Source organism: Onychostruthus taczanowskii, unplaced genomic scaffold, assembly GCF_017590055.1.
Source record: "Onychostruthus taczanowskii isolate IOZ18803 unplaced genomic scaffold, ASM1759005v1 scaffold2, whole genome shotgun sequence".
Lineage (NCBI taxonomy): Eukaryota > Metazoa > Chordata > Aves > Passeriformes > Passeridae > Onychostruthus > Onychostruthus taczanowskii.
In genome coordinates this window covers 3,021,536-3,041,431 of record NW_024499239.1, presented here as the reverse complement: position 1 = coordinate 3,041,431, position 19,896 = coordinate 3,021,536, and the positions used below count along the sequence as shown (strand labels likewise).

Below are 19,896 nucleotides of genomic sequence, written 5' to 3'. Positions count from 1 at the left end.
TAAAAATGTCACTATTCTCAACATCCCACAGAAATCTCTAGGCCTGCATTTTAAAATGTCATCCTATTAAATAAATAAATTTTGAAATATTGAAAGCCTCCTTCTTACAACCATAAGGCTCAAAGGAACTTTTAAGCCTTCAACATCATAAAGGGAGACATTTTCATGAAAAGAAATTCGATCATTATAGAATGATACAACATATGCTTCATGGAAGTGTTTTAGCCAAACTGCTGTAAGCAGCATGAGAAACAGCATTTTAAACTATGCAGGAAACAGAATGCAACCTGTTGTACACTCTGTTCTTAGAATCAAAAAGAAGTTTCAGCAAAAATCATTAGCAAGTACAGCCTTTCCCACCAAACAGAAAACAGGGGCTCAGTATCATGGTTACAGTAGCACAAACACAACGGATGTGTTAGATTGAGTACATGTGCAGCAGCAAGATGGGCTTTCTTGGGTGTCTTAAGCCATCAGTTTTGCTCAGTTTCATATTTAAAACCAAAACCTCTGAAGCAACCTTTACCAGTAATATAAGTAACATGTTTTAAGCAGAAATGAGACAATGCTGCTCTCAAATGCTTGGGAAAACCACCCAACTTATTGCCTTCAATATCTGAAGAAAGAATTGGCCCTGTAATTCCTTTTGCTCTGCTAGCACCTGGAATTAGTGAATCTTAAATTTAAATTTATATTTTTCCAAGTTTGTTTACTTGCAGTATGGATATGTAATAACTAAACTGCCTGAAATCCATCTTTACAATTATTTTTTGGGAGGGGGAGCCAGGTAGAAATACAGAGAAGGTGAAGTAAATCAGGATTAAAGATACTGGTATTCTGAAAAGCATAGCAAAATTAGGTGCTATTGTGCATGACATAAGGATGCAATTTTCCAATACAATCCATTTATAGCACATAGAATAGAGATTTCATTAAGAATGGTCCTAAGCTAAAGCTTCAAAGCAGAGTTTTTTTCCAACCATAAAGGTATCTAGTGTAACAATGGAAACTGTATTATGTACAGTACTTGACAGAAACATTTCCAGAGTGTACATGTGCAACAGTAACATTTCATGTTAAATTAACAAAGATTTGCACTAAATACCAATGAAGTGAAGTTTTACTTTGCTTTAGCTTTGTTGCAGCCATTTCTGATAAAGTATTGGAAATCTGTAAAAATAAATCCAAAACACTACTACCCAGTTTAAAACAGCAAAAATGTTTTAAGAACCGAATAAACCACTATGTAGTATATTGTCTCAATTTTTTGTAACTTATACAAACACAAAATACCATTTCTTTTGACAAGGTTATATATGATTAACCTCTATGTTCATATAGTAATGTATAAAAACTACAAGATGTATAATTGTGGGGTATTTGTTGTGTACTTTTTTTAATTTTTCAAATGTTTTAAAGTGCAATTGTTTATTATACTGTCATTTTAAATCTTATTAAACTATAACCTGGTCAAAATTATCTAATCATTGATATATGTCCTTTGTCTCATTTTGCTGATCATGTAGTTCAGGTTGGCCTTACAAATAGAACTTGTTACAGTGCTACAACTGTACTACACACTACACAGGATTCAAAGTAGATGGCTCATGAGAACAAGTAAGATAAGAGTTTCTACTACACTTCTTTTAGAAGACTCTTAGGAAGTGCTCTCAGTGAAGTGTACTTTTGCCACTGCAAGTACTTGATTTGCATTACCAAAACCACTGGTACTTATTGCTAAGGTGTTAAAGAACACAAAACCCAATTTACACAACCTTTTATTAATAGTTCTTTTGAAGACAATGTAAACAGCATTCATTCAAATATCTTTAAAAAATTCTTTTACAGCGGTTAATTTGAGCAGTGCACACTTCATCTTGGAACTCATACTGTTCCTGTCATTGAAATATAATAAATATTTATAGTGTTATTTCTACTTTAGAATACAAGAGGCAACTCCTACTGACTTCAATGAAGTCTAAGTGTATGCTAGATTAATTAATCCATGATAGGCTGAGGTCCACAAAAGATGAACTATTCTGTTTGTACAAACTGTAGTAAACAGGTGGCTCCTTCCAGGTATATGAAATTCAGGCTATGTCTCCAGAAATCAAGTTAAAAGTTACATTCAAAAAAGGACCTGGGTTAGCTTGCCGGGCACAGAAATCTTGACAGACAGACAAACACTAGTCTGGTGCAAGGAAGAGCCAGGCACAGGCGAGGAGGGTCTCAGAGAAAGCAGCACATTCCTCCCTCGGAGATAAGCCTGCTATCCAAGCTGTGGAATACGGCACCTTACACGCTTTGTCCCCTCCCTGGCACGGTGCTGAGCAGCCATTCTCCCTCCATACTGGACACTGCCTGATGCAAAATGCCACCTGATAAGCCTGCAAGGAGCATCTCTTGCCTGCAGCAAAATAGGCAGAGGGGTAGAGAGCACCTGTGAGCTCCTAGTTTTACAAATGTAAACAATAACAAGGAAGCAGCCTAACATCTTAGCTGTTACTTTTTCCTGCTATATACAGATCCAGACAATAAACATAATCATTTCTACAGCCAACAACAAGCTTTGTTCCCCATACTACAGGCGAAGAGAAAACCTCCCCTGGAAGCTTATCTACTCCTTCTGCTGTTCCGCTCTTGGCATTCAGGATCCACACTTTGCCATCTGTAGATACTGCTGCCAAGAGAATTTTGTTATTTAAGTCATCACTTTGGAAAATGAATGGTGTTCCATATACACTTGAAGTGGCTTCAAATTTCCACAGTAAATTACCCTCCATGTTACAGCAGTAGATAAAGCAGTCATGAGAGCCAAAAAATATTTCTTGCTTAGTTAAACTTGAGAGGCATGGAGATGAAAACACTGGTCCATTAGTGGAAAATTGCCAAACCTACAGAAAGAACATAACCACCCATTACCAAAGGTTTTTTACATTATCAGTTTTACAGCAACCGTAATTTTTTAATAGACTCATTGTTGATAGGAGAGCATTTCATTTCAAAAGCATACTAGATTTCAGTGAGGGCAGGTAAATCTTTGTCAAATTATAAATAAGGTTTTACACAGAGAGTAAGCAATAAAAGTCTCATAAAATAGATGTGGAAGAGGGAAGAGTTACTACCTTTGGTGACGCCCACATAAAAATGGCCAATCTGGGAAAATAATATTTTTGGGCTGTTGTACAATTATGAACATCAAGAATCCTGTTAATATGTCATTCTTTGCCAGAAAGGCATATATTCATTTTGTAATACAGATTTCCTCTGCTTATGCTAACAATGTGCAGATCCCTCCTCAAGAGAGTACCAGGTCTGCAACACTGCTGCAAGCAGAGAGCAGTGCACGGATGGACTAACATGTATTTTATAATCAGAAAAAGACTCAGGAATTGCCATGTATAATGCATCTCAGGCCAACAAATGAACAGTGTCAGTTGTTTTAACACCAGATACAAACTACATTTATCTCTTAGGAACCAAAAAAATACTTTCACTTAATTCAATGTGAAGGCTTACACATATCTTAGCAGAATTATGATTTGGCAGTTTTTTGACAAATGCATAAAAATTCTAAGAAACCTTTACTTCTGAATAACTACCATCTTACAGAAGAGATGCCTTAAACCTCCTTGGAAAGCTCCAAATGAAATAATTTCATTTGCTGGCACTAAACTTGACAATTTACTTTGGGTATAAGGTCTGAACGAGACTTTCTCTTACTGCATCTTGAGTTTGTGATTTTGCCATGGACTATCCTAGGCAGTTTTTCTACTTTCTCATCTCTAACAACAGGCACTTCTGTTTGGTTCACAAAAAGGTATGTGTCAATCATTAAGCCTCAGAAAACAGTCCTAATAAAGTATCTTATTTAGGGTTTTGTGATGGACATAAAAATCCCACAACACTTTTACCTTTTCGCCAGAATGAGTGTAACAATATAAGTTTCCATCCACACACCCAACACAGACGTAGTTCTCATTGCAGTGAGGAGAGGAGAAGAGTGGTTTTCCAAGGTTGCTTTTCCAAATCTTACTCCCTGTCACCTGTAAGTGGCAGCATGGAATATGTGATGCTTAACACAACTATCAGAAACAGCACAAAAAACCCTTCCATCACTGCCTGACCCAGCCCTTATGTAGTGTGGAATAAAAAGCCAAACCCCCAAACCAAAACAACAACACCTACACAAAACAAAAATGTAATCAAAACCTAATTTTCTTCCTCACTGTAGGCAAAGTAACAATTAATAGTGTATTAGCAAGAGTTCTAATAAATGCCAGATTCAGTTTTTTATTTCATTCCCAGCTGCTCAGTATATGACAAGGACCAATGAAGCAGAGATACTTTGGAATCAAGTTATATTGATACTCTAGGACATGTTGCAACTCACTATCTATGACTGTCACAATGCATTCCTACTGTATCCTGCACATTCCGCAGGAATTAGGATTATTCACAAAAATAGGAAGGCGCAGACTCACTTGTGGGTGGGTTTCTCAACTACCTCTTATTGTGGATTACAGAATAAAAAAAATACCTTTTCTTAAGCACAGCCCACTCTTGCTGCAAAACCACACACTAGTTTTCTAATGGTAGACTGGTTACTGCTGAGGACAGTTGTAGTGGGAGGAAGGTAAAGGTGATTAGGATTGATGCTCTGTGTTGTGTGAGTATAGAAACATTACCAGCTGCTTCTAGTCCCTTTTATCAGGCAGGACCAGCTGTAAGCCAACAATGCCTCAGAAAACCATGAAATTGCTCCACATCTATCAAGAATGCCATTTCTCCAGTGCAAAGAACAGAGCTGCACACTGAGATTAAAAGGACAGCTATTAAATATCGGGAGGGAAGCAGTACGAAGAATGAAGGGGCTTCTTCCTGCATTCTGTTCTGACTTCTGTATATTTTTTTTTTCCAGTCCTACTGTCAAAGGAGGAGGGGGCAGGAAATAAATCTACAGACTTGCTCTATCCCTGGTTACAGATACAGGAATGACAAGAAACTGACTGCAATTTTGGCCTATGGTCAGCATGTGAATTCACCCAAGTAATTTCAGTCCTCCTTATCACCAGGTAGATTTCTGAAGTATGGGAAGTATTATGGTAACCTTGTATATCATTATAATGCCTGCAAGTGAAAAATATTTCATGGCAACATATGATCATCTTCCCCTTCATCAGAATAGCAATCTTAACTTCAGAAATACATTTGGCTGAAAGATACATAAGCAAAGGTACGTACTGGGTTAACAGCCAGTAACAGTCCTCCTAGTGTAGCAACATAGAGATGATGTGGAAATGAACTGAGGCAAGGAGATGAAAACACCGCTCCACCTTCGCAGTGTAACTTCCATATACACACCTTTTTCTGTAAGTACATGAAAAAAGAATAATAAACAATTTTTCAATTGTAGTTAGAGCTCCTCATGTTTACAAAGACCTTTGAATGTCAAACATTACCAAGTACTGTGTTTACTCAGCAAATACTAGCTAAGAAGTGAAGACAATCTACACACCATGACAGCAACACATGTGCCACTGGTTTTCTCTTCCAGTGAATAAAATAAATTGAGCTGATGAAAAGGCAGTATATGCCCCTTCTATTTCCCATCTGCCTCCATCTTCTCATTTACAATGTAAGATTGAAAACCACAGTTCTATTTCTAGCTAGGCACCCTATTATGAAACACCTATGGAGAATTTAATAACTAAGAAACTCAAGATTTGGTTTCAACCAGGACTAATAGCACAAGAACCACAACTGAGAATACCACTAAGTCTGCTTACTGTCATACAATCCTAACTCCACCTACAGCAGGCCTAACTTTCAGAAGTGTGATTGTGGATTCCTAAGAAAACTAACACCAGTGGAACTTCTTCTGGTGCACTACAAATAGTGTCCAAATTGGATATTTATTGTTCTACAAATAAAAGTAAGTCAGTTTTCTTACATAAATATCCAAAGCATACACGTGTTGGTCATGTGATCCAATGTAGACCAGTCCACTGGAAGGGTCCACAACTGCAGAGCTTTTCACAGTGTCTTCTGTGACAAAAGTCCAGTGTACTTCTCCATCACTCCTTTGAAGCACATACACTAAGCCATCATAACAACCTATGTGGAATAAAACATGATGGGGGAAAAAAGAATATTGATTATTTGCATTTATGGTGTGACTTATGCTGCTAGTTGCATCACTGCTGGAAAGAAGTAAGATTATTCATAAGGTAGAGTTTCAAAATATTTTTGAAAGCTCCTCCTGTGTTTTTAGCTCAAAGGTTTTGCTGATACAGTCAAAGATGATTGTTCTGTGTAATTTTTTTAAGTTACATTTAGAATATATTTATTTCACTACCTTTCTATCAAATTTTTCAGTAGCAATATTAGAAAACACAGCCAGTTGCCAAAAAGGGAGAATACAATTTTTTTAATTACCTCTTTGTCTAGGTTTTGTCTCTGAAAAAAAAATGTGTTAAAAGAATAAAATTTTTAAGTTTTCTATTGAAAACTGAACTGTCATCATAGAAACTCCTTCAGGTTAATGAAATATTCAATTTTATTATCAAGAGGGAACAGTAATCAAAATACAAACAAAAAGATGGCAACATTAGAGTTGCATTAAAAACCTCAGCACTGTGCTAACCAGTGACATAAATGTATTAGCTAAAAAGATGACACCATGATAAATAATGGCAACTCTGCTGACAACAGATACAACAAAACCAAAAAAATTATCCAAACACATTCTTTACATTTCCAAAAAGAAGAGTCTAATGAGATAATTAAACTCTGTGGAAAACAGTATGAGGTACCATGTACTAATTTCTAACTCTTATCAATTTACAAAGATATTTTAAGACTGCATTACCTTTCCATACTTTAAAAAAAAAAACAACCCAAAACCAACAGTTTAAATGTCACACCTTAATCTACCACTTAAAAAGAAACTGTAGCCATTCCTTATTAATAAACTGGGATATAATAAACCACAAGTGTTTATGTTAGATAAGCTCCATCACTAGTTATCATGAAACTTAAATTACTTCTTCCTTCTGTTTCTATTTAACAATAAATTAGTTCTGAGGCAGATATGGAAGTTGATGGATGGAGGACAACCAGAGATAAGAAATGTGATTCTCTGTCATTCATCTTGTATTTAGTAGAAAGAATAATTGAAAATAAAGACTGAAACAAGACGTACCAACAACAATGAAATTTCCACACTTGGATACACAGGCAGAAGACTCAATACGATCTCCAAGGGTCTTCTCCCATTTTATTTCTCCCAAATCTAGATCAATTGCCTGCATTGCATGGGAGTGAGAGCCAATATACACAGATGCAGATACTTCTTCTTTAGCTGGTATTATAACCAGTGGTGATGCATCAACACACTTTCTTGTGTTTGACTTCCACCTCACGCACAATGCCAGCTCTGCCACTGATGAATGGCTACATTCTGCATGGATTTGCTGAACAGAAGAATGGTCATTTTCATTTGCCTTGTTTTCAAGTGTTAAAATTCTGTTCTTCAGTTCAGACCCTTGCACATGGCTTTTCATTACACCTGGGATCGTGGAATGCAGAGAGGATGGCTGCTGTAGTGGTTCCATTCCTACCTGTACTGTATTTTTGGGCTGCATAGAAGACTTGGTGAAATTCATAGAGAAAAAATGATTTCCTCTGTTCAGTGCAACAAATGGAATTAATCCTGAAGCAATCTCAAGACCTCTTTCAGATGTCAGTTTAATGTATTTTCCATGGAATTCCTCTCCATTGTTCCCTCTTAATTTTCTTTTCACAGCATTGTCAGGATTCATTAATTGTTCTTCATCTGGAAACAGCATTTTAAGAATATGTCTGTAAATCTCTTCAATTGAGTGGCTGAGAATAACTTCAAGGAGTCCAGGCACAGCTTTGCCTACTAACATCTCAATTTCTTCATGAAATCGTAGTGCCTTTAGGGAGTCTCCACCACTGTACAGAAATACTGCATCTTTAGAAATTCCAGTGGAATCACATGGAAGACCAAGGACAGACTAGAGAAAAAAAGAGGGAAAGAGGTATCAGTCCACAGGTGTTATACCATGTCACACACAAAACCTCAGGTGGAGTAGAATTCACCTGAACACCTGGAAGTTGTGCTAAAAATGAGCAACTGAGAAAATTCACTACTTTGCAGAAAATCATTGAAAAATATTAATGCCAACAGAGGGACTGACAGAACAAGAATTGGGAAAGAACAAGGAAATAGGGACATACTAATTCTGTACTACAAAATGTCTTGCTCAACTCCAATTCTGCAGTCTAAGGAATTAAAGGGAATTCATTGGCCATTTTCAATACCATTTATCAATGACAACTTTGCAGATAAAACATAGATGTCTTCTGATAAAATCAGTTCAGGTGTTTTATTTTAATAACAAAACTTATATAAACTGTTATTTTTTACTTCTAAATTATTTAAGTAACCTACTTACCTACCTACTTTTGAAGTTATAAGCCCTTCAGTTCATGAAAGATTTTGCATATGGCATTGTTACTACAACAAACAGCAATAACTGAGTTGCCTCTTACCACACTCCCTTGTTATTAAGTCTGGATGTCAAATCCAAACCCTTTGGTTTTGGAAGCCACCTTCTGCTGTCCATAATGGGTCTAGGACACAACTAATCCCCTGGGATATCACTTCATTAATGTGAAAAGGATCAGCACAGACAAATAAAATACACTACATTTACTTGTTCGAGTGCTAGGCCACAGCTAATCCCACTTTCAGGTGAAACTTGTAAGTCCACCTTTGAAAAACAAAGTAATATTGTTTGCCATCATATTTCAATACCTTGCAAAACAAGTCTTTAGCACAGAAATTTAGAAACAATCCAGACAGGCAGTTCAAGAGACAGTTGTGCAACTGTGCCTTCTATTTAAAAAAAGAACTCTTCAATTTATAATTACCTTGAGAAATAAGAAACTCTAACAAAACAGCAGCTAATTTTTTACAAAGTTCCATGTCCCAGTTCCTTGTTTTCTTTAGTGACACGTTCTTTTGGCATGTGAAGCAGCATTCAAGCTATTGACATTACATTCTTTCTATGCTAACTGCTTACACCTCACAGCCTGCAGTTTTATCTGATAGAGAAATAAAAATTACTCCCTCTTTGCCACTGCAGAGCAACTATATTTAAATATTAACTGAACAGAATAGAGCTGTACTGCTTAAATCTATAGGCAGCTAGAATGTTCTGGTTGCATTAGTCATACTTCTTAAAACTGTTTAATTCCTGACACATGTATAATGATCCACTTGCAAAGATAAAAAGGCAGCTCAAAATACTACCTTCCATAAATACTGCAATCTTTCCCACAATTCCTCTGCGTCACTCAGCATACTGTCACGCCTTCTGGAGTTTAGATGGTTCTGGTAAATCTTGTTCAGTTCAGATATATCAACTTTGCCTTTGCAGAAAATAAAGGATGATTTTTTTCACTGCTCTTTTAGTATTAGCACTTTCAAAACCTGCTCTCCCCAAATAGTCACTATATTCTTGTATGTATTTCCTTATTCATACTCTACTGCATCTGCATTTTTTTACACAGTTGATCAACTACCTGAAACCCAGTAAGGTTTTTGAAAATGTACCCCTCCCACAGAATCCCACCTTCAAGGCCTGCTTTCTCCTCAGCACAAGTGAGGGTTGTGTTGCAGACTGCAACAGGAGCAACTGAGGTAAGAAATGTGCAGTGTTAAAACTAAATTGATTTTTCCACTACTCTTTGACTCTCAAATGAATCATCATCAAGAAAACATAATAATACATGGCCACTATTTCCTACTAGGCATTACTTATCTAATGTACATATTCTAAAAGCATGAATCAGATACTGGACTTTGGTCAATAAAAATTTTTAAAACAAAACAATGGATACCATTAAAACAAGTGGCAAGGGTTCTTAATGGCTTCATTTACCATGAGATGTTAAAGGCAAAGCTTCAATCACTACAATCTCATCAGGGACTGCATAAGCTGGTAGACGCTTCTGGAGTTCCTTAAATGTTTCTCTCTCTTCAAAATCATTTTTGGGTAAAACAAACAGGATAAGTTTTTGTTCATGATACCAGGTAACTGCACAAGCTTCTACCTGGCAAAGATCTTCAGCAACCTGTAATTAAAAAACATTCGTCTTGTTTTGAAATGCATTTCATCAATAGAGTAAAAGAAGCAGAAAACGATGAAAAAACCACACACCTTTAAAAATTGTATTTTTCTCACATTCCTACATAACATCCTATGAAATAGTTTCTTTTATAGCTGAAACTTGTATTTCACATAAAAACGAACTCAGAGATACATGTATTATTTGCCAAAATGCCATGAAGGAGATATAATCCAGGAGTCTAACACTCAGTCTTGTAGAACAATCACTACACTCAGTACTTTTCAGATCTTTATACATTTCTCAATTCTCCTGGAAGAAAACATACAATAAAACAGATTCCCAAGAACTCAGAACAAACTCCTCCCTAAATTATGTGACTAGATTTTTTATAATACACCCACCAAATTCCTTTAGACTCCCAGAAGTCATCTGAAAACAAGCAAATACCCATTTCTGATGATAAAAATGTGTTTCTTACAGCTGCCTTTTTATAGTGGCATACTCTACTCTGTGGATGTGAGCACTCACCTGCTGAAGATATTCAATATTAAAACGTTTGCTGTGACGTTTAATCTGATTGTCCTTCCGACCCAAGAAGAACAACTCTGCATTCTTCACTCTTACAAAGTCCCCTGTTGCTCTCATTGTACCCTGAGGCACAGCTACTTCATCATCAAGAAAACAGATTCGTTCTTCACCACCTAGACAAAAAAAGATTGTGGTCATATATATTAAATAGCTAACTGTAAATGAAAATTATAAAGAATGTTTTATCAAATTCTCTTAAATTTTACCATGAATTATAAGAAATATTGAAATATTATTACCAACATCCAAGCTTCTGCAATGTGCAATTTTGGCTATGCAGTTAATTCAGTTAATACACAGAAATTACTTCAGCTGAGAATGTCAAAATGCAAGAAGGGAAAAAGAAATCAATACAATGAAGGCATAGTCTGCAGATAAAATGAGGGTAATTTCCTGTTCACGATTCCAATAATCTAAAATACTATCAGAAGGTTCCCAGCCCAATCAGAGCTTAAAATGTTATTGCAATCTGTATATCACAGGCAAATATCAAGTAAAATAATCAATATATTAAACATCAGTCAATTAAGAACAGCATCTTAGAAGAATTAGAAACATAAAATAACCTATAAATATTTGTCCCTCGCCTTCAAGAACTGCAGATCCATTGGCATCTCTGACCTCAAGCTTTGTTCCAAGGAGCGGTGACCCCAAAGGTACAGGAAAATCTGTTCTGAATATATTAGAGAGAAACAGTAAAAGTCTTTCTCTTCTGAACACAAAACAACTGCCCCAGAAATCAGCATCATGTAGTTTTTTAAAAGACTGGCACTGGAGCAAAGGTACATGCTTGGGACTTCTTTCCACAAATGCTTCTTCTTCAAAAAGGTATCAATTTATTAAAAATTAAAAAAGCCTTATCAGTGTGCATAGGTGTCACTAATATATACCAGAACACCCCACAGAACTATATAAAATAAGGCCTGAATAGACCCTGAAATACCCTGAGAGAACCCCAATCATTTTAGTCAACTTTTAAGTCTCCCAGATTGAAACACCCATCAAGTCAACCAATTTAAACATCGGTAACTGCTTTCTAACTCATTCTTCCCTGCTTAATTTTTTATTCCATTTTAATAAGTACAGTTAAGAAAAGTTCAGAAAAAGATTTAGAAAATGTCCAGTTCAGAAAAGACTGAAATACAAGAAATTGTCATTTTAATGTCGTGTATCTATTATAGACTTCTCTTGAACTACTGACCAACTCCTTCCTTTCCCTTCATTCTCCAGCCTCTTCAAGCAGTTGCAGGACCCCATTTATCGAATATAGAAGCTATTTCTGAGTGGGAGTATAGAATAATATATTTTCTTCAGTAAAGCAAAACTTAAAGCAACTTTAAATAACTTTGGAATGAATTCCAGTTCAATTTCTATTTTAAAGTATTACATTTTTTGTTTGAACTCAGAGAAAATTAGTTTTACATGAGAATGTAATAACACTTCATGACAATCCACCATTTTTAGTCTTCAAGGGTTTAAGCACCAGGTTAATATATCACAGCATTTGTGCAAACCATCCCATTTTGTAGGACACATTTAACTCAAACTGTATGTATAATTATTATGGCATGGAATAATCGCACATTTCAGAGAGAAAATTAAACAGTGAGATAATGGGAAGTACCTTTCACAACTCTATAAAATAACATGAAGAAAAAATGCCAAACAACCAAACAAGTCAGAAACTGAGTGAAATATGACAGAGTGATAAATGATAAAAATAAAGTATTTCTTGAAGTTTAAATTACTATGAAACCTTGGGTGAGCCACTTTGGACAAATTTCTGTCACCCGCACTACTAAAATAGGGGAGAGGGGGCTGTAGTGGCTCATGAGACAATGGATTAGTTTGTTTCTACATAAAACCCAAATGTAACTTCACCAGTATAAACACTCATGAGGACTCAGTAGCCCTGGTAACAGCAGACTGAGGTTCTATTTCTGGTGATTTTCATCATTCACATGCCAAGCAATTGAGAACAGTGAATTTTCCTACCTAAAATCAGCACTAAAAACCTCCTCAGGAATCTTGTAGCAAGTGGCCCAGCTTGACACTTCAGTAATACCATAGAGATTAAAAATGCTTGTTTTGTTCTCCTTGTGCTTCCAACTTTTCAAGAGACTCAGTACAGGAAATGCTTCACCACCAAGGGCTAAGACACGAAGTGAAGTATTTGCAGACAACACTCTTGATTTAATAATGTGAGCTCCAAACCTCCTGAGAAGTGTTGGTGTTGCCTGAATGATACATATTAAAAGAGAGAAATTACATTTACATTTTACTGTTACATTTTATCAGTGTATGTGTACCTCTCTTCTGTTCTCATTACTGTAAAAATGACAAACATTTTACCACCCTATTAGCACTGGTTTAGTTGTACTATTAGCATAAAAACTAACATTAAAACTTAAAACTTGTTTATGACTAAATAAAGATCAAGCCCATTAAAAAGTAATTAAAATGTCTGTAACAGTTTACTCTATTACCAGATTCTTCAGAACAAAAAGCTTAATTAACAGAATTATTCATTTAATTCTTAATAAGTAAAGTTTTCTTAAAATAGTCTTCAGCTCAGTATTTTCTATCACAAAATGTTTGAGGTTTTGATCAAATGATAATTTTCTAGACAGCTAACAGTCTACAACAAAAAGGATAGCTATTGCCTTTGAGCAAGAACACTCCTGTCCTATTAACACTAGATTCTAGGCTGACAAAAAAGTAGTACACATTAGCAAAAGTGAGAAGCAAGACACTGGAGACACTTAGATTTTGCCTACCTGCAACACTGTCACGTGGTGGTGGTGAAACAGAGCAGCAGAGAGCTCCACAGGCATCATTTTAATGGTGTTTGGTACGATAAGAATAGAGGCTCCACTTGTCAGAGCCACGAACAGTTCAACCACAGATGGGTCAAATGTGAGAGGAGATGCCAGGAACAGCACATCATCCTGTGTGATCTCAAATATAGATCTAAAATAAGAAAGCTAGGAATTACGAATCTGTTGCATGCAGTCAAAAAAACCTTCCCAACTAAAAGAATGAAAATCATGAAAGAAATGCATTAGCAAAGCTCAAATCTTAAAGGTCTTATGAAGATACCCACCATATTACACACCAACAGAGTTCACTGAAAGGCATATTTCAACTAACAGATGCTCATTAAAAAAGGATAAATATAAAGAAAGAAAAAGCAAAGAAGAAGAAAGGAAAAAGACAAGACAGGAAGAATATTGTATTTTCCATAATTTTTTTTTAATGTGAAATGAAACAGAAGATACCTGGCTAGCCTAAAAAAGAATTATGAATTAAGAACTACAGAACACAGCTAATATAGCTGTGAACAAATGATTAATTTTTTTGTCTGTTTCTTTTAAACCACAAGCCAGATGATGGTACAAAACTTAGAGCAACAGTGCACTATTTGAAGCACAGCCCCCAAAAATGGAGGCAAAGCACCATTTAAGTATAATACTGATAGAGAAACAAACTGTTATACAATTCTACTTGGAAATAAAAGCAAAAAAACCACAAAGGTGGATAAGAAGGAAGAAGTGAAGCTGTGTCAGCAAAAACCCTACACTGCTCTGAAGTATTACAAAAAAATCCTAAAAGCATCAAGTTCGTAAAAGCATTTGAAAGGAAAACTGAAAACCACACTTACTTAAGATGCTGAATATTAGGCACTATACATTTATGAGGCACTCTGACTATTTTGGGGATCCCTGTAGTTCCTGATGTATGCAAGACATATGCTAAAGTGTCTTTCTGGCCAGCATCCATGTATCCTTCTTCTGATGATTTTACTTCGGTTTGATCTGGGCAAACAGTATATTCTGGCTGTGAGTTACCCACAGCTTTGAAAGGTTCACATTTACTTTTCATATTGTCTACTTCAGAACTGAAATCAGTGTTGCTTGAGCTCATTTGGAAGAGAGTTAAACCAATATGTTCTATGGCAGAAGAATTGTGGTAAAAACAGCCAGCATGGGACATCTGGAATTTCTGCAATAGAAAATGAACAATTCAAAAAGTGGAACTCGGGAGGTACTGCTGTTGTTCTACTGCATGCAATGAAATAGAAAACAGCATTTCATACAAACAAGCTGTGATTTTTCATACCTCTACTTTTGGAGGACACACATCAGACAGTTATAAGCTCGTGTATTTCTATAAATTAATTGTAAGTCAATGCAGACTTCATAAATGCAAAATAAACAGCTATCTGAGCAAATGGAAAAAAGAAATGGAAAATATACAAAAAAACCCACTGCAGAAGACCAAGGAATCTGAATTGTAACTTGTCCATTCCCTTTGCAATGAGTGAGGGTATAAAATTTGGGATGAGTTAGACAAAGAGAAACCCAAGTATTAAATGCAGGAGCTTTTTTAACTACTGCAGATTTCCAACTCTTAGCACTGACATATAAAGAAACAAGTCTGAAAAGGTCTTCCAATATCAGTGCCCAACAAGGTTGCCTGAACAACATTGTAAAAGGAAAGAAGGCATTTGTTTTGAAGAAGAGAGAAACATTTAGTACTTCTGATTTTAAACATGTTCCTTTCTGAATAAGAAAGAGAACCTTTTGCCATGAAAAAACAAAAGCATTCTATCCCAGCCTATTAAAACAGAATTCAATTTGCATATCTACCGCCTAAATTGTCCTTTAATGCTTCCTATAGAAGCCTGAACACTTACATTTATTTTGTCATTCTCAACAAGAATATACTGAAGGTTGCTTTTCTTCATGAAGTAAGTGGATATGGTTGGTGGTGCATCTGGATCAATAGGTGAATAGGCAGCTGGAACTTGAAGGATTCTAATAAAAGACAAATGTTTTAAAACAATTAAAAAAATAAGAAAATCCTCTTAGATTTTGCTAAAATTTCTTTTATACCTTTACAGTTGCCTGAGCTATAAAATGTAGTCATAATATGACTTCTAAAGATCTTGTTGGTAACGAAGTAGGATGAAAATCAGTTTTACAGCAAGGGAAAAGACTAAAGCTAGATGAAAACATTCAATATTTTTTCAGGCCAAGCAAGTCAGTGATGAAAAAGGGTATCACTGACACCAACAGCATCACATTTTAAAACCTTCTGATATTGACTAGAAATAGAAATATAACCTTTTCATTTACCCACATACAACACGTATAAACATATTCTAGAAAGCAACAGAAGCCTGCATGCTGAAAACACTTTCCTACGAGTGCAAAGAACGCAGCGTGAGAAAATCTGAGCAGGCCCTGGGATGTCTTTCCTACAAGGCAGGTGGAGGAGCTCCAAGTGCCCGTGCTCCCGGTCCCTGCCCCACAGCAGCACTCCCGGACAGCCACAAGCGCTGAACTCACCGCTGCCCCGAGAACCAAAGCGACTAAGCGGTGGCTGAAGCATGAACTGTCCCCAAAACTCCTAACATCTGCTCTGCTGTTGGGTTCTGTACTGTAGGTAAAAATTTATTTATTGTACTTCCTCTCTGTGCAAGTGCTTGTCACTGCAGTAGTGCCGAGGTCCCGAACGGAGACGTGGGAAGGGCAGCATCCCGCAGGCTCCTACAGCCACCTGTGCCAGCAAGCACTTAAACCTGCCCTGCATCACACGGCCGCCAGCTACTCGCTATGACAGCTGCAAGAATCAAAGAACCCCAGCAGATCCCCCTCAGACAGCAAAAGAAAACTGTTACACTCAGTTCACTGGGATACAGGACAAATCAGACAGCAAGGAACATCAGTATGCTGAGTTCGACCTCCTGCTCAGGCAGAGCCAGCTGTGACACCACACCAGGCTGTTCAGGTCTTTGTCCAGTCAGGTTCTGAACACCTCCAGGGATGGTGCCTGCACAACATCTCAGAGCAACCTGCTGTGCTGGGGCAGAAGCATTTCTCTGACTGGTGAGAAAGTTCCTCAGTGCTTGCGGAAGGTTTATGATTACACTGCTTTCTCACTCCACTGAAATCCTTACACTCCACTGTGGTACCTCTTCTGGTGCCATTCTGTATTTTACATGAGGTGTGAACAACAGGAAGACACCGACACAGAGCACGCCCCCAGGAAGCACAACTGCTGCTGTATTCATCAGCTGAAAAAAATAGGCTTGTGATCCTGTGACTGTCTATTCCAACATAAATGCTAGGAATACAAAAGATACCTATATAAAGGATACAAACATTAGAATCCCCCAGCAGAAGCAGGATTTTAAAAATTCATGGATTAACACTCTTGAGTGTTGAGATCACAAGCATTTCAATTTCCTAGCCATCAGTTAATCAACACCACTTTAGTGTTACAAAGCTCATTACTTCTTTCCGTAATATTATAATGGAACATTAAACATATGTTCATTTAGCTTAAAACATGGATTTTGCATTCAGAACATCTTTTTTTTTTTTTTTTTATAGCCAGCAAGACCATTCATTAAAAAAAAACCTGCACAGTCCTTTTCTCAATAGATGTTTTCTGTCAGATCACTTCCGGTTTTAAACAACCAGAATAAATTTACAAGTCTGTTGGAATGTTGGGGAACACAAGACAGATGATGGACTTTAGACCTGGTTAACATAAGAGATTTGATAACAGGATGCCTTGGCAAAAGCAAACAGAACTTTGAAAATTAGACCTAGATTGCAAGAAGATTAAATCAAATGGGTTTACCAGAAAAAGGAAATCCCATTAAACTCTGCAAGCAAGAGATGTTGTTATATGCATAAGTTTGTGTACGTGATTTTAACCTAATAATTGTAGTATACATTACTAGTCTCCCTGAAATAGCATATAAGCACTTGTATCCCACAATAAAATCAGATTCTGATCACCAAGTCAGTCTCCCTGTCTCTCCACTGCCGAAACAAGTCATTAATTTTTTTGTATTTCTGTAAACATGCTGAATCACTTCTAAAGAAGGGATGCAGTTACAGACAGTTTACAACTTTAAGGCTTATGATTCAGAAATATTGTAGCAATGGCTCTTCAAATGACTGTCATATTGCCATCTTTTCTCCTGAGTGATGCAAGCCTCCAGCGCCGGGACGGCGCTACTATGCTATTACTGCATTTTTGTTGTTGTTAAAAACACAAACTGTAAAATTTGCTTTAACAGAGACAACCCCTAAAAAAACAACACATAGTGCAAGCATTCAGACCATTACCCTAAGATCCAAGACGGCAGGTTTATTCCCGGGTAGCAGTAAAGGCCTATTTCACATCTGCCTCGGCGGTCGCAGTGCTTTTGAAGGAAAGCTGTCAGCTCCACGGCAAGCTGGAGCACCGTGGCGTAGGAGTAGGAGGCTGGGGGCTCCCCGCGGCACGCATGGAAGCACACCGCGGGCCTGCGCGGGTGCTCGCCGGCCGCCCGGGCCACCAGCTCCTGCAGCATCGCCGCGCCCTGCAGGAACCACAGCTCTCACACCGCCCCACCTCTAACACGTCAGCCCGACTACAAAGGCACACAAAACACTACCAGAAAGGAGGGGGAAAAGTCAGGTCAATGGCACAGAATACACAGCTCTACCACGCCTTAGACTGCAAAAGGTGCAAAGCTGGATTCGTGACTTCTACTGAGGTAGTTTGTTCCTCACCGTTACAATTTTATTTTTAAAGCTGGGCATCACTGAATTAATAACTTAACACAGCTTAATTAATTAGTAACTCTTTCAATGGAATTGTGAAAAACGAATCTTTCCTTCGCAAGCAGAAACCCCCAACACGTGAACTTTTGAGGCACTGCTCGTGCTTGTGCCTGTTTCTGCCCCGCGAGCCCTCCCGCCAAAGCCGGACCGGTGACCGGACGAATCCAGGCTACGGCCCCCGCTCTCCTCTTTCAGGTTACTCCGTTTCCACATGGGACAGAGACGGGGACGGACACAAACCGGCGGCCCCCGGCGCTCCTCGAGATCCCCGTGCGCGGCACTTCCGGGTGCCCTCCTGGCCCCGCCCCAGCCCGCCAGCGGCGGCGCCTCCGATTGGCGGGGGGGGGAGATGTGCGGTAATACCGCGCTCTCATTGGCCAGCGGCCGCCGCGCCGTCTGGGTACCCACAAGCAGCGCCAGCTCCGCTAGAGCCTTGCGCCATTGCTTCCTGAGGGAAGGAGCGAGGGAGAGAGGAACAGCGAGTGCGCCAAAGCCTTCCCCGCTGTCCCCGGCAGACGTGGGAAAGGGGCTAAAAACTAATGCAGATGGCTTGGGCGAAGAGCAAGATTCCCCCCTCTCGGTCCCCGTGTGTCCGTCCCCCTCCGGCACAGAAGGTGGTACGGGCCTTCCTGCCGGCCGTACCGCCGTGGGCGGGCGGGCTGGGATGTCACGTCCGGGCTGCGGGGCGGGAGCTCCGCCCTTGCCGGTGCTGGCAGTGGGAGGACCCTGGGGTTGCAGGGAGCGGTCCCTGCAGCATCCCTGGACTGTGCTCTGGGGCGGGCCCTGCAGCCAGCCCTCCCGGCGGGGCGAACGGCGGCGGCCGGGGCTGGGCTTCGCCCCGGATACGGCTCCGAGGAGTGAGGGTGAGGGTAGCGGGAGCCGTGCTCGGGGAAGGGGGCACCGGTACTGCCTGGGGGCCGCGTGCGTGACTTAATGACACAAAGTCACAGAACCGTGGAATAATAAGGACTGGAAGGGACCTTTAAAATCCTCTAATTCCCAACACCCTGTTGTGAGCAGGGACACCTTTCACTAGACCAGGCTGCTCAATAGCCCATCCAGCCTGGCTTTGAGCACTTCCCAGGGACAGAGCATCCACGGCTTCTTTGGGCAGCCTGTGCCTCACCACCCTCACAGTAAAGGACTTGCTTTGGCTCCGAGGCGCATTCAAGGTGTCCTTATTAAATAAGCCTCTGCTCCTGGTGCCGGTGATGCCTCAGGGAGAGAACGAGAAGACACACAGCCATTTTAATGTTTGCATGGGAGAAGTTAGACATCAGCTTTCTGCTGTTTGTCACGTTGCCTTAGTGATAGTTTGGCACAGTTGCACATTGGTAATACAGCAGAAACGGTTTCACAGTAAAATATTAATGCAAATAGCGACACCTAAAGCCAGAGTTTTCTTCTTCAGCACACTCACTGGTGTGTATGTTGGCTGTATGTGATAGTGTCTGGTAACCTGAAGCATAAATCCAGCTGTCAGAATAGAATGACACTTAAAAGTATCTCCTCTTTACTT

At 38.7% G+C, this 19,896-nt stretch overlaps 1 protein-coding gene across 6 annotated transcripts; it reads right to left on the bottom strand.

The window, feature by feature from the left end:
- Nucleotides 1-1,644: 1,644 nt before the first annotated feature.
- AASDH (aminoadipate-semialdehyde dehydrogenase) lies at nt 1,645-18,965 on the bottom strand. Of its 6 annotated transcripts, none has more exons than XM_041402934.1 (15): nt 18,578-18,965; nt 17,898-18,133; nt 15,449-15,569; nt 14,414-14,754; nt 13,530-13,722; nt 12,748-12,989; nt 11,319-11,425; nt 10,693-10,865; nt 9,975-10,167; nt 9,344-9,462; nt 7,205-8,042; nt 5,954-6,117; nt 5,245-5,370; nt 3,915-4,046; nt 1,645-2,894 (listed from the first exon to the last, which is right to left on the bottom strand). In XM_041402934.1, exons 1-15 carry the CDS (start codon nt 18,749-18,751, stop codon nt 2,496-2,498), a joined length of 3,558 nt encoding a protein of 1,185 aa, XP_041258868.1. In that variant the 5' UTR covers nt 18,752-18,965; the 3' UTR covers nt 1,645-2,495. The 6 variants fall into 6 exon arrangements, with proteins under 6 accessions (XP_041258868.1, XP_041258870.1, XP_041258869.1 ...); XM_041402936.1 differs by having other exon boundaries at nt 18,618-18,669; XM_041402935.1 differs by having other exon boundaries at nt 17,898-18,204; nt 18,618-18,668.
- Between the last annotated feature and the right edge of the window lie 931 nt (nt 18,966-19,896).

Excerpts from the sequence above, each read along its gene's own strand:
- AASDH (XM_041402934.1), bottom strand. The coding sequence starts at position 18,751 with ATGAGAGCGCGGTATTACCGCACATCTCCCCCCCCCGCCAATCGGAGG. Across the intron at positions 18,134-18,577 it reads CTGTCCCATGTGGAAACGGA|GGCGCGGCGATGCTGCAGGA; the intron begins GTAACCTGAAAG and ends TGGTTCCTGCAG. Across the intron at positions 8,043-9,343 it reads GATTGCAGTATTTATGGAAG|TCTGTCCTTGGTCTTCCATG; the intron begins GTAGTATTTTGA and ends TTTTTTCTCTAG.